Raw genomic sequence first — 14,999 nt, 5'->3', positions numbered from 1 at the left:
TCAGGCTTTCTCGAGAACCTTTTCTCCAAGAACATCACGAAGATCGATCTGTGAACTATGATCATTCGAGACACGATTTGATGGCTTCGGCACTGGATTGACATTCTGATATCCGAAAATATCATTCTCCTCATCAGAATCGCTGTCATACTTTCTTGGATCATCAGAAAGATCCATGCAAGAATCATGAGAGTTCAAGTGATCCACAGAAGGGTCAAGGACTAGATTGACATGTTCATCATTGGAATTACAATTAATTTCATCCTCGACGATATCTCCCGACTCATCGAAGACATTGGGTTTAGAATTCAAGCTATTCACATCACAATCACTGTCATTTTCCTCATCACTAGAAATATTCCCATCTGCTTTCCTTTCATCATCACCGCTTTCAGACTCGCCAGAGACATTTCTATTGACCTTCTTGAATTCGGATACAGTTCTCCCGCCGTTATTATGTGACCTTTTAGAGTACTTCCGGTTCGGGTATCTTTTTGCGTCTTTTCCGTCGTTGATTGATTTGATTTGCAAACTCCTCGACAGTGAAATCAAGAACTTTTCGCGAATATTCAGAACTTCTTGGCATTTTTTCGTTGGCAGTGTACTGAGTACAGCGAAGCTAAAAAAAAAACATACTCCAGTATGAAACGCAATTCAAACATACACATGTGAGCAAGTGATAGCAGGTTTTGAAGCACACTTGGGATCCTTGCATTCGATATTTGTTTCGGTCGTTTTCACAACAAAAAACGATTTGTCATCTTTCTCCACAAGATACTGACCGGATTTATGGTAGATTACGTTCTTATTGAAGACTTCTCCAATTTTCATCTGTTTCGGCACACTTCTCCATACGGTTTTCGGCATTTCAAACACATGAGATAACGAAAAAGTACGAAATCCATGTTTTTGCAAAGCTTTAACTTGACTTTGTGCTGACAAAATTCCGGTTTTTTTGAAATTCGCGTATCGGATCAGCTCGCTCTTTCCAGTCAAAATCGACTTGCAAAATTCCTTTTTCTCATCTGTAAAACATATCCAACTTTAGATGTTTTTACAGTCAACCCTACCCTCGATAAATTCCAACAGCTTATCCAAGCAAGTGCGTCCATTTAGTTTTCGTGGAATCGCAATTTTGATTCGTGAATTAAGGTTCTCAATTCGATTCGTAGATGCATAGTTTAGAAGCAGCCCAGCCATCAGACGAGATCGGAGAGAATGGGTTGAAAAGAGATCTTCTTTTCTATCGAGCAACCACTTCTTTAGAGCCGGCGCAAAATTACACTTGACAATCTCCGCTTCCATCGCTTCTGAACTCATTACATTGAAAATTCCATTTTCAACTTCATCTCCAATCTGTCTTCCGAAAATTTTGTTCAAATCTGACTGGCTTATATTCTTTTTACTTTGAATGAATGTCAAGTTGTTTCGACGATGTACTAGACACCTGAGAACTTGAGTGTCTTCCAAATATTTCATCTGAAAGAAACATGAGACTACACAAATTTAAAGTTTTCTATACCTTGCTGTAATATTTAAAAGATTCTTCGCCGTCTGTCATCAGTGATGGAATTGATTTTTTTCGCATAGGATCAACTTGCAGGAAGAAATCGTCAATTTCGCGAGCAAAACTCTTGTGATTTAGTGCATTTTTCGACGAGGAAATCATGAATCCTAAAAGAACATGGCGAATTTTTCCGCTGCAGCGCGATGTGAAGTCTCCTATATCTCCAGAGATTGTTGTCACAACACAATCTGACAAATCAAAAGTGCTATCAATCTGTAACTGTCCAGCCATATGCTTAATAATCCCACTATTTGCTGTCGGACTGTAACAAGATAAAAAATCATTGACTTCTTCTGAAGTCCAATCTTCGCATCCAGTTAAAAGCTTTCTATATTCCAGTACAGTTTGTTTTGTCGGTAGACTATTCATATAAAGATTCAGTGTGTCCGAATCGAGATAAATCGCTCCAAACTGGTTATCTAAAATGAAAAAATTATATTTTCAAAAAAACGTTCCTGTTTACCACTAGAAAATAGACGGAAGCCATTTTCTGTTCCAAAAGATGCGAGTGATTCTGGTGTTGTCACGCTCACGCGGCCCCTCTTCGACTTCACACAATCCGGCTGATACTTCATCTGGTTTCTGATTTGGCGGGTACTGAAATTAGGGCTCCTGATTTTAGATCTTCGAAAGCTCCTTTCACAGTTCTTCCTTTCAGGGACCGATGAATCAATTGACACTCTGCTTCTGAATATTTGAATTTTATATAAACGCTTTTATTAGAGCAAAGTTGTTCTTACCAGTTAGTCTGTTAGGTTTTGATGATTTCAGAACATCGTAGTCCATTCGACCATTTTGAGACACGTATACTACGAAAAAGAACTCTTCCTTCTCCGGATAAATCTCAAATTTTTTGAAAGCATCATCATTAGGATTGATGCAATTGTAATATCTGTAAGAGCATCCATCGTATTCGATCTTTCTGGGTCTCGGACGGATTTTTCTACCTGAAAAGAAAATAATAAAAATGAATTGAAAATCAGCTGATCCTACCATTCGTTGTCTTCCACCAAGACAGTCCATCACAAAGTTTATGATCTTCGTTTCGAAATTTTGCGAATTTCACTGACGGTTCCGAAAACACTGGCAAACGAAAATCGGTGAGATTTGACGATGTCACACTGAAACAGATAACTTGGTTTTAAAATTAAATTTTCTTTTTCAACTGACCAGTTTTCAATGATATCTTTCATCGTTTTAACTGAAAATTTGTTCGAATAGGGACCTGTTCTCCATATGCCATCCTCATCCAAATCAAGCGAAAATTCTTTTATTGGTTCTCCTTTGGCAGATATTTTCGTTTTTTCTGGTTCATTTTGGCCGTCACTCGACATTTTAATTTCAGAATCACTCTCGTCCATTTTGAGATTTTTGTAAAATCACAAAAACGTTCTGAAAAAAAGATGAAAAACGAAAAAATAGGACAATTGGTAGTTCAAAAATACGTCATCGATTACGTCATATGACGTCATCGATTACGTCATATGACGTCATCGATTACGTCATACGAAAAATGAGTCTAGGACTGAAAATGGTGACCAGAACTACTGTGATAGCCAAAAATTCATAATCTTCCACAAATTTCTGCAAAAAAAAATACGAAAAACAGTCGAAAATCGTTGAAAATCGAGAAAATAGGAGGAAAAATAGAAAAAATTGCCTTCGTAAATCGACAACGGCCCCTGGCCTAGAAAATTCCGGAAACTCTTCCATGAGAATTTCGAGCAATTTTTTGGGATTCAAACACAGAACTCACAGTAAAAGACACATTTTCGAGAAAAAAAAGCAAATTTCTTATATAAAAAATTGTTTTAAACACTGACAGATAAAGTACAGAAGTGAGCGATTGGAAACGACGATGGAATCAGCTGAAATCAAAATCCTGGCCTAAAAATAATTTTTTTCAGACAAAAATCCCTTAATTTCCGATTTATTTCTGATTTCGGAAGACAAATAATAGGTTTTTTTTTCATAGTTTTGCTGTCAGAATTCGGAATTCATGCCTTTTCATTGGTTTTTCCTTCATCTCTACAAAGTTTTGTAAACTACAGAAGTGAAAAAAAAACTAAATGAAATCTAACAGAAAAATTTCAGTGCCGAATTGAATTTTAAATTACGTTGTGTCCACTTTCAGATATAGTCGTGGGAAATCTTCCGGAAGTTGTTTTTTCTCAACCTCTTTCACTTTCTTCCTGCTTTAGAAACCACCGAATATGTACGGGTTGCGGTTGAGAAGGGAAACTGGGTGAATTGGTGTAGTGGTGCGCGTGGGTGCACGAAAAACTGAAGTCGCGAGTTCAATCTCGACCAGATCCGAACTTTTTGTTTTTGTGCAACTACCTAGATGTACCCCTTCAGACTGCGTACCCACTCAGTCAATGTACCCCTTGAGCATGATGTACCCTATTTCGATGTACCCCTGGAGAATGGACCGAAATTCTGTCCGAGTTTCTGAGATTTTGAAGTGCTGAAAATCTGAAATTCTCAGACTGTGAAGTTCCGAAATTCTCAGGTTCCGAAATACTGAAATTCCAAAGTTCTGAAATTCAGGAATTCAGAAACTCCCTCAAAAAAAATTGTACCCCCGAATCACAAGCGTTGTACCCCTAAATGAAATGAGTTGTACCCCAGAATCATTGGTAGTTTGTACCCCCGAATCGTTGTACCCCCGAATTTTTGTACCCACGAATTTTTTACCCCCGAATCATCAATTTTGTACCCCTAAATCAGTTGTACCCCCTTGTACCCCCGAATCATTGTACCCCCCGAATTTTTGGCCAAAAATTTTTGTTTTTTTTTCGGTTTTTGTAGAAAATTCAGATTTTGATGAAGTTTTCATAATAGGTCAAGGATAGATACTTCAGAAAATTAAAAATCCTTTCCCCGCGACCACCACTTTCCGCGCGATTGGCTACCACATCTGGTTCTCTATACCCAGTTGTAGAGCTGGTTTCGTGGATAGCGTTTTGCCTGCCACTCACAAGGTCAGGGGTTCGATCCCCCTTCGGTCCAAAATCTTTTTCATTCTTTTTAAAGTTGTGTAAAGATATTTAAACTTGTGAGAAGTGTCTTTGTTACCTTGCAGAAAGCAAAATCGTGCTTCTGATCATTGAAAAAATATTGTTTTTGACTCTGTTTGTATATAATTTGCCTCTAAAACCTACAATTATGATTCCTCTGGGGGAAACCTTAATCCTTTTCTTTTTCTTCTTCTATTTCTCATTTCTCAGAGTCAATAGAAGTATATAAAGCTACTACTACCTTGTGGTTTGTCTTTTAGTGGATTTATTGAAATTTCAAATCCCAAAAAAATGGATGGGCCTCCAAATAGGGAGCTTACTGACGAAGACATTCGTAGATTCACTCAGACTAGACGAGAGCAAGTTTTGAGGGTAATTTACTTTTTTTAAAAAATATTTTTAATTGAAAAAGTAGGATTTTCAGCCAAATACGGAGCAAAATGAAGCAAATGAGCAAAATGGGAATGAGAAATGGGACCCGACAGGTTGCAAGACGTTTTTGGCGATCTGGTGAGTTAGGTTTTTTGGAGTTTCTGAATTTCGGAATTTCTGGATTTCGGAATTTCTGGATTTCTGGATTTCTGAATTTCTGAATTTCTGAATTTCTGAATTTCGGAATTTCTGGATTTCTGAATTTCTGAATTTCTGAATTTCTGAATTTCTGAATTTCGGAATTTCTGAATTTCGGAATTTCTGAATTTCTGAATTTCTGAATTTCTGAATTTCTGAATTTCTGAATTTCTGAATTTCTGAATTTCTGAATTTCTGAATTTCTGAATTTCTGAATTTCTGAATTTCTGAATTTCTGAATTTCTGAATTTCTGAATTTCGGAATTTCTGGATTTCTGAATTTCTGAATTTCTGAATTTCTGAATTTCTGAATTTCTGAATTTCTGAATTTCTGAATTTCTGAATTTCTGAATTTCTGAATTTCTGAATTTCTGAATTTCTGAATTTCTGAATTTCTGAATTTCTGAATTTCTGAATTTCTGAATTTCTGAATTTCTGAATTTCTGAATTTCTGAATTTCTGAATTTCTGAATTTCTGAATTTCTGAATTTCTGAATTTCTGAATTTCTGAATTTCTGGAATTCTGAATTTCTAAATTTCCGAATTTCTGAATTTCTGAATTTTCCATGTTTTGACTTTTTGGAATTTGTGGATTTCCTGAATTTCCGAATTTCTGAATATCTGAATCTGAATTTCTGAGTTTCTGAATTTCCGAATTTTCAATTTTCCAGCATCTCTATGGCATTTGTGGGCCTTTTCATTGCATTCTCCCTCCTTTTCATCGTGATTTTTGCCAATGGATTGCCGACTTCGAAAAATTTCGATATCCCAGAAAATGCAAACTCCAATCAGGAAATAATTCGTCATATATGGCTGAGAATGGTCAATGGGAACAGCAGCCATGTGGGCGGAGCTTAATTCTTTTTTTTCTGAAATTTTTTATCCCAGTTAATTCCTTTCAATAGTGCCCCAAACCTCTCATTTTTCCTTACCCAAAACATTTTTATTTCAATTATTGACTTTTTTCTTGTAAATCCCCTCCCACGCCACCGCCGCTTTCCGCGCGATTGGTAGCCCTCCTCGCGCCCTCGCCTCTCAGTTGCGCAGTTGATGTTGTGGTTAGCGTTTTGCCTGTCATTCACAAGGCCGGGGGTTCGATCTCCCTTGAGGTCCATTCTCTTTTATTCTCTTTAGAGTTGTGTAAAGGTGTTTCAACTTGTTAGAAGTGTCCAGTGTTGAATTTTTTACTCAGACCTCTCCCTATTTTCATCACATTTCCCTTTTTTCCGTCATTTCTCTGTCAATTTTGTAATTTTTTTATTTGTCAAATTCAAATTTTTTTTCTGAAAAATAAAAAGTTTTAGGAATACCTCTTTTTTTAGTTTGTACCTGGAAATTTTTCAGAAGTTTTTAAAGGAATTTCCCTGAAAATTATCGATTTTTCAGATTTTTCGCAAAAAAAAAGTGTAATTCTCGATTTTCTAGTTTATCTTTGCTGTTTCTATACTTAAATTAAAGCATATTTTAACCTGGCAAACAATTTGAAACAAGAAAATTCTCGAAAAAATAGCAGAAGTTCGAGCAAATTTCCGGAATTTATCGATTTATCGGAAACTTTGCGAAAGCTTGGATTTTCTTGCTCATTTTTTGTCGGAATTTGTTGTCTTTGGGCTTAAAATGTGTATTTTAACATAGCGAACACTTTGAACAATAAAGAAAACTGAAAAATGGCGAAATTTGACTGAAAATCGAGCAAATGCGTAAGCGCGCTCTACCGAACTAGCAAAGGTTTGCAGTTCGCGCGGGATGAAGAGAAAAAGAGGCTCTTCTTCCAAACACAAAAGGGGTGTATGCTCTTCTAGAAGAAAAAAGATGTGTGTTATTGGTGGCAAGAAGAAGGGACACGTCCTCTCAGAATAAGAAGACGACTGAAAAGAAGAAGAATAAGAAAAAAACGGAGAAGAGGAGGGGAGGGCAATCGTTGTCGAAAATGAGACACACACTTGCCGTGGCAGAGCTCTCGGAGCATGTGAGCCTCCGTCGTCGTCGCCGCCGCTTTTTTTATTTTCCCGTTTTCGTTCTCGGGTTTTGTCTTCTGCCGCATCGTTTTCGCCGCCGTTGGTTTGCTATATACCGCTTATTCTGACTAGAAGCTTCAATATAGATAGTATTACGGTTGGTTAAGGTCCTTAAGGATTTCTAAACTCTTTTTTGAAAATCCCTTTGGCAGCCGCTTTATAAAAAGGTCCTTCAAAACAAATCCTAGAATCCAAAAATTTTTTCTTGAAATTCCACAACTTTCAAAATTTCCAACTATCCAATTTTCACCAATTTTCACCACCACCACTTTCCTCGCGATTGGCTACCTCCTCACAGTCCTATCCACCTGTTCAAAGTGTAGTATAGTGGTTACTGTTTTGCCTGTCAGGCACAAGGCCGGGGGTTCGATCCTCCTTGGGGGCAAATCGCTTTTTATTCTTTTTAGAGTTGTGTAAAGATGTTCAGACTTGTTAGAAGTGTTGTCAAAATCTATTTTTGCCAGAATTCCTATTTTTGGAACCTAGTTTCCAGGATTTTTATTCAATTTTTTCAAGATTTAGGACTCCTGAAAACTAGAGTATAGTGTTTCAGAAAATGACGACTTCTAAAAACCTGTGAGCCTAAAGATCCAAAAAACACAGATTCCAAAAAATGAGAAATGTCAAACTAATACAAAAATCTAAGAATCTAAGAATCTAAGAGTGGACCACGACCCGTCACATCTCATCTCCTTTTTCATTTCTCCGATTTTCCAAAGAATCTCCAAGACCAAAAGTGCACATGTCCACTCTCATCGCATATGGACCCAGATACAACAAACGGAAGCAGGTGTCCCCCTGCTTCTGTCTCATTAGTCGATTTTCCCATCTCTCTCCGCTACTCGGTTATGCATACTCGTTTCTTCCGTTTGCTTCTGGTTTATTCTGAATATGAGTAGATGGCTAATGAGACACTATTCTCCGTTTTCTTCCATTTTTCATATTTGATTTTAGTCAAAGTCTCTGAAAAATGAGTTCTAGACCCCATAACCTGAAAATACCTCCTTAAAATCACCAAAAAAAAAGCAAAAGAAGAAAACCCAAGGTGGGGGTCGAACCTGGGACCTCGTGGGGGATGCGCAAAACTGTAAACCACTATGCCACTAACCGCATTTAGCATAGCCCACCGTTTCTTGTAGCTAATCGCGCGGTGGTCGACAAAGCCTCGAGGGGCTGTTAAATATGGATTTGATGCGTAGACTTCTTGAAGATTTGAAAAATTAGAATTTTCTAGAATTTTCTGGCGTCCAAAACCTTCAAAAATCACATAAGCCATTTGATCATAGGAACCGTTTTCATGCGTATCCCTCAGGTAGATCAGAAACAAGACGCTACCAACCGAGCTACATGGTCATAGGAGTCCTATGATTCCCATAGTCAGATGACTTTTGCTCATTGCCGTAAAACTCTATTATGCCAAAAGTTCAAATCCACGAATAGGAATTGTATGATCTAGAGGGTTCCGGTCTGGTTGAGTCTGTACTTTTCAACTTGCACTTTGAGCTCAATTATCTCGCTTCCTTTGACAGATGACAAAAATCTGTGAACTAGTAAATTGTTGCTGTTATTGTGATAAACATTTTATCAGTTGACTAATTTTTTATATCTTTTATAGGAAGCGAGATAATTAAGGTTGAATGACAAGTATAGTTTGATCAGCCTGGGTGACTTAACCATTACATGACTCGCTTTAATATCAATGTTTCTGAATTTATCCAAAATTTAAATGAAGAACTTGAAAAGTTCTACAATATAATACAAATTTCAGCTTATTTTTTTTGGGTCAGGAACCAATATCAATAGTGGTCGAGTTCGGCCGCGCCGGCGAAACTACGGTCAAATATTTGCCGGAGAGTAACTCTGCTCCAAATTGGAATTTTTTTGCAAATTAAAATGTAAAATGTAGAAATTGACAAGAGCTACAGAATGATATTAAATTCAACTATATCAAAATCCCGACTTACGAACCACCGGCGGTCGGCGTTACCTATGTCAATTTTGCCTCCTCTGTTGTTTACGGGTTTCTGATTTAAAACTCAGTATATAAAAATAGTCACTATTAATACTATTTTGTAGATCTAGTTAAGTTCTACATTTTGCTGTTTGTTTCATACAGAAATTCCAAGTTTGAACCGAGTTATGCGCCTTTAAAAGCTAAAAGTTTGTCTAATTTGTTTAAAGGCTCAAACTTGGAATTTCAGTGCAAACTGAAAGTGGAATTTAGCGCTAAAAAAAGCTACAAGATGATATTAAATTCTACAGTAGTCAGACGTATCGTTACGAACCTGGCGCCGTCCAACAAAGCGCCTTCCATCGCCTTGTTCTAGCCAATCAAGCTTTGTTTTGAAGGCGCATAACTAAGCTCTAACTTGGAATTTTTGTGTATTAAAAAGAAAACGTAGGACTTGATAAGATCTAAAAAATGGTACTAAATTCATCTGTATCGAACTTTCGAGTGTTAAACTAGAATCCGTAAATGAGCCGGGCGGCAATACGGTAATGGAGGCCTCGTTTGCGGGGCTTTTGGTTTAAAATTTAACATTTGATGAAAGTAGAATTTGGTACCATTTAGATATCATTAAGTTCTATATTGTAAATTTTGATTTAAGGAGAAATTCTCAGTTTGAAGCAAGTTATGTGTCTTTAAACATTGAAAATTTGCCAATTTGTTTCAAAAGCGCATAACTCGGATCCAACTGAGAATTTCAGGGCCAATCAAAAAGTAGAACACAGCACGTAATAAGGTGTACAAAATGATACTAAAACTTGCTTGAATTCTATGTCGAGTTTCGAGCCTCATACCGCCCAACAAAGCGCCTTCCATCCCATTCCAGGACTCTAGTCACCCATGACACCAGTGAATCACACTTCCCCAAACCTTCCAACCCCTCTAACTTTTCCTATTCAAATCGCACTGTTTCCCAACACGCACCACCGTGTACAGCTCATCGAGACGCGTCGAACGAGTGCCAAACGAGCCCAAACGGCAACGATGACAACCGACGACGAGGACGCGGCGCGAAGAAACGGGAAAGAGAAATGGAAGGGAAGCGAAGGACACAACAACTAACCAACCGATAGGAGAAAAGAGTGAGAGATGGCTGCTGCTGGGCTGAGTCGCCTGCGACCACCAAAAACGCTCTCACATACACTCAAAACGCCTTGTGCTGCCGCCTAATGCCCACACTCTCTATGTCTGTCCTATAGAAATAGTGTGTAAAATGAGGAGAGCAGGCTAGACAATTCACAAATGACCCCACCCGGTGGTGGGGCTGTGTGAGCGGTTATACTGCATCAAAAAGCGAACAGGAGGAAATAGTGTGGGAGATTGAGAGACGCAGAAGAAGAGCACTATTTAGCTGTGGTGTGTCATTCAGGAGAGCGGACCCCAGACGTGTTCTATGACTCGAATATGTTTTTCCTGTTTTCTCTTTGGTTTTAGCTGGGTTACTGTAAATCCTGACTTCTATAATACGAATCAATATTGTCGTGGGGTTTATTGACACTACTCCTCGTCCGCTCATCATAAAAACACCTTTTCGCCTCTTCTTCTCTCGAAAAACATTTCGAAATGTTCGATTTTTCCGGGTTTTGGTCCCTAGCCCTTATTTTTGAAGTTTTAAAGACTTTTTAGTGGGGTTTCGAGGCTCTAAATGTCATCAACTACCTTATTTTGCCCTAGAAACTACTAAAATTGTGTTAATTAGCTCTGAAAATCAAGAAAAAAGAAAATGACACCGGGTAGAATCGAACCTCGGACCTTGAGAATGATGGACAAAAGTGTAAACCACTAGACTACGCAAGCTACTAGGAGTAAGAGGCGACTTCTGGTAGCCAATCGCGCGCTGTTCGGTAGTTTTAGGCTGGAAGATGGGCAAGTAGCGAGACTCAGAAATCGAGTTTTTTGGGAAAATTTTCAAACAAAATTTTTTTTTCAATGTTTATTCTTTCTGTCAAATGACTCTTATCATAATACTGTCCTTTCCAGTTGGTTTTCTTTCTTACTTTACCCTTTTTCTTCCATTTTTAACATTTTTTCGGTGGAAAAATCTGAAAAAAATCATAAGAATTGGTTATAAACCCAATAAACTAGAAATACCTTCTTCAAACCGACAAATAAAAAAGAAAAATAAAAAACCCAAGATGGGATCGAACCTCGGACCTCTTGGATGATAGGCAAAACTGCAAACCAGTAGGCCATGGCGGCAATAGTACACCACCGTTTCTGGTAGCCATTCGCGCGGTTGTCGGTAATGCCGCCAGGCCTGCTTGAAAATTTTCTGATGCCGAGACTTCCAAATTTCCGCGCCAGCAGCAACTTATCCAAAGAAAAAGGAAAACCGAATTCGTTAATCTGCTAATCTCTCTGAAAGTTTTTTCCGCCTTTTTTCTCCCGCCACACCCGGCTCCATGCTTTTTTAGCCACATACATGAGCTTTCACGTCGTCTTCTTTTTTTTTCTTCTACCACTTCTTCTCAATTCCACGGAAAGCACAGCGAAAAAAAAAACGAATACTTTAGCTTCTTCCATCTCCATTCAAGCTCTCTCTTGCTTTGCTCTCGGAGCAACAACACAAAGAGACACTTTTTTTTCACTTCACTCTCACGAAAACACACATTTTTGCCTACCCTTCATCGTGTACGTTTCTCATTTTGTGTCATCGGCGGGTCCCCTTGGCTCCCAAGATTGATAGAGAACCCCCGAAATTCGCTTCTTTTAGTTTGTAGGATCTTTGACGAAATTTTGGCAGTTTTCTACGTTTTTCCTTGGGTTTTCAAGATTCTAGATGGTTCCAGATGCTCTAAACTACCTTATTTACCCCTAAAACGCCTTTAAATCGTCTAAAAGGGACTTGCAAAATCTTAAAAAAGGAGATTACCCCAGGTGAAATCGAACCCCTAACCTTCAGATTGGTTGGCAAAACTGTAACAAGCTGCGCTTCACACCCCACTGAGAAGGTAAGGTGGGTGGTACTCTATCGGGCGGTTTTCGGTGGCGCGCAGCGCCGGGGAGGATAGCTAGAATTCCACACATTCTCAAGTTTCAATTTTTAGTCTAGATTCTAGAAAAGACCTTTGCGGTAAGACATCTGCAGCGGATTACAAGAGGACTCGTTCAGGCTAGGGGATAAAGAAGACGAAGAGGGGTGACATGAGAAAGTAATTGCTTTGTTTGTAAAAGAGAGAATGAAAAGACACCAGAAAGAAACGAAACAGCTGCCTATCTAGCTGTGTCCGGATAAGAAAGAAAGAGAAATTGAACGGAGGACTTTGGTTGGAGGAATTCAAATATTTTACTATTAGTTTTAAACTTTAAAAGTTCAAAATTCTTGATTTTAGGAATTCCCTTATTGTTAGAGCCAGCTCAAAAGCCAAAGGAGCTGAAGACGATTAATTAAAAGGAATTTATGTAAAATCTCTTTTTCTATATTTCTGTAGTTTACCACTTTTTGATAACTAGCTTGGTTTTGGAGATATAGCGTCTTGAAGTAAGCGCCACCAAAATGACTTTCAGAAGACGCGCCAACTTTGAAACAGTATATCTCAAAAACTGAATTAACTATTGAAAAGCAGTAAATTGTAAATTATGTAAAATTTTATGGTCTTTATTTTTCTAATATACCACTTTTTGATAGCTAGCTCGATTCGAGATATGACGTTTTAAAGATACGCGCGCACATACTGGTGGACACCGCCATTCTCTCCTGTGCCATAGCGCGCGCCATCTTTGAAGTGCTATATCTCAAGAACCAATACAGTTATCAAAATTTTGTTAATTGTAAAAATATAGCTTATAAAATTTTAAACATGTTTGCTGGTAGTTAATTTTTGATAGCTTTGTTACTTTTTGAGATACAGCGTCTTGAAGTTTGCGCCACTGATCCTCTATTTTGAGCGCGCGCTAACTTCAAGGTGTTATATCTCAAAAACCGTAAAAGCTATCAAAAAGCTGTCAACTATTAAAATATTTAAAATTTTTTGCTCTACATTTTTGTAATTGACTATTTTTAGATAGCTAGCTTCGTTTTTGAGATACAGCGTCTCAAAGTGGGCGCCACTTTGGAGCAAGCACCAGCGCTATTTGAACTATTCTGAATAGTACGACCGCACCATTTCCATAACCTTTTCCGTACAACCGACCACCAATATGTACATATACGCATTTTCATCATCATCACCACCTCTTTCTTTGTCCTCCGGCCACCCCACCAAATCACTTTTTGGCTGTTTTGTTACCCAGCAGCAGCAATATACATACGACAACACAGTGTTGGTGGGTGACCCGAGAGAAACAGGGGGTTGGTCTTCTTATATATTGTACTGAATGCCCTGGGAGACGACACGGAGAAAAAGGAGGGATTGATTGACAGCATCTGTCCTTTTTTCGTTCGTTTCGTTTTCCCCCTCCACTCACACTGTCCCGTCCCTCACTCATTCACCGATTTCCTCATTTTTCTTGTACGATTTGGGTCTATTGATTTTGGTCAAACTGGTCTACCATGGCAACGGTCGGCTCATACTTTTGAAAATGAAATCGGCGAAAACCGCGCGATTGGCTACCAAAAACGGTTGATTAAACTCAATGGGCGCCATGGCCTAGTGGGTTGTCATTTTGCTCTTCATCCAAAAGGTCGGAGGTTCGACCCCCGCCTTGCGTTTTACTCTTTTGCTTTTTGTTTTCGTTGATTTCAATTATTTCTGGGTTAGGAAATCTAGGTTTCTAGGTTTCATAAATCATTTCATAATTTTTTTCCCGCCAATTTTCTAATGTTTTGGGGTTTTGATCTATACCTATCTTGTCTTCAAAAAGTGTTCTCACCAATCAATATTCTTGTTTTTTGTACGTTTCCAAACAAATCTACTCTTGAAACGTCATTGATTCTTCGTTCCTTCTCCGCTTTGCTAGGTTAATGGGGGCCTTTTTTTCGCCCGCCAGTTCTATGAGTTCTGAGATTTGTTTCAAAGCGTTGTATCTCAAAAACTAGTAGAGCTATCATAACTTTGCTAACTGCCAAAATGTTTAAAATTTAATACTCTACAGTTTTGTAGTTTACAGCTTTTTGCAAGCTAACTTGGTTTTTGAGATATGGCGCTTTGAAGTTGGCGCCACTTCCTCCTAGTCGCGATTGCAGCTAGCGTAACTTCAAAGCCTCATATCTCAAAACCTAAAAACGCTACCTAACTTTTGTCAATTATCAAAACGTGTAAAATTTTATGCGCTCTGTTTTACAATTTTTAATTCTTTAATAGCTACTCTAGTCTTTGAGTCGTCTTTAAAGTTAATTCTTTTTTCCGTTTTTGTATGCTCCAACTTCAAAGCGTTATATCTCAAAAACTAATAAAGCTACTAAAATTTTGTTAATCATAAAAATGTTTAAAATTCTATATTCTATATTTTTGTAGTTCACAGCTTTTTGATAGCTTTTGTAGTTTTTGAGATATAGCACATGAAGTTAACACCTCCTTTTTTTAGCGTGCTCTTACTTTAAAGCGATGTATTTTTAAAAGCATAACAGTTACCAAAAAATTTTTTTAATCAAAATGTGTAAAATTTTATGCTCTTCATTTTTTTAGTTAACTGTTTTTGGATATCTCTGCTGAATATTGAGATATACCCCCTTTTATGCCACCTCTCTCTCCTTCTCTCTCTCTCTCTCTCTCTCTCTCTCTCTCTCTCTCTCTCTTTCTCTCTCTCTCTCTCTCTCTCTCTCTCTCTCTCTCTCTCTCTCTCTCTCTCTCTCTCTCTCTTTCTCTTTCTCTCCACCAGCTAATAGTTAAATTTTTTCAGAACCCTCAACTGTTTCCCATGTGAAAAAGTAAACC

The 14,999-nt window shown here is 38.0% G+C and overlaps 1 protein-coding gene across 1 annotated transcript; it reads right to left on the bottom strand.

Moving 5' to 3' along the window:
* On the bottom strand, positions 1 to 2,928 carry CBG00011 (the record flags this gene model as incomplete). The annotated part of the gene is made up of 9 exons (XM_002642590.1): positions 1 to 619; positions 665 to 1,025; positions 1,071 to 1,479; positions 1,523 to 1,986; positions 2,101 to 2,164; positions 2,211 to 2,254; positions 2,308 to 2,514; positions 2,561 to 2,688; positions 2,738 to 2,928. The coding sequence occupies 9 exons, from the start codon at positions 2,926 to 2,928 to the stop codon at positions 1 to 3; spliced, it is 2,487 nt and encodes an 828-aa protein (XP_002642636.1).
* Positions 2,929 to 14,999: the final 12,071 nt, after the last annotated feature.

The sequence above is a fragment of the Caenorhabditis briggsae genome (assembly GCF_000004555.2).
Source record: "Caenorhabditis briggsae complete genome, chrIII, whole genome shotgun sequence".
Taxonomy (NCBI): Eukaryota; Metazoa; Nematoda; class Chromadorea; order Rhabditida; family Rhabditidae; genus Caenorhabditis; species Caenorhabditis briggsae.
Note: the sequence above shows the minus strand (reverse complement) of the source record. Positions and strands in the feature narration are given on the sequence as shown.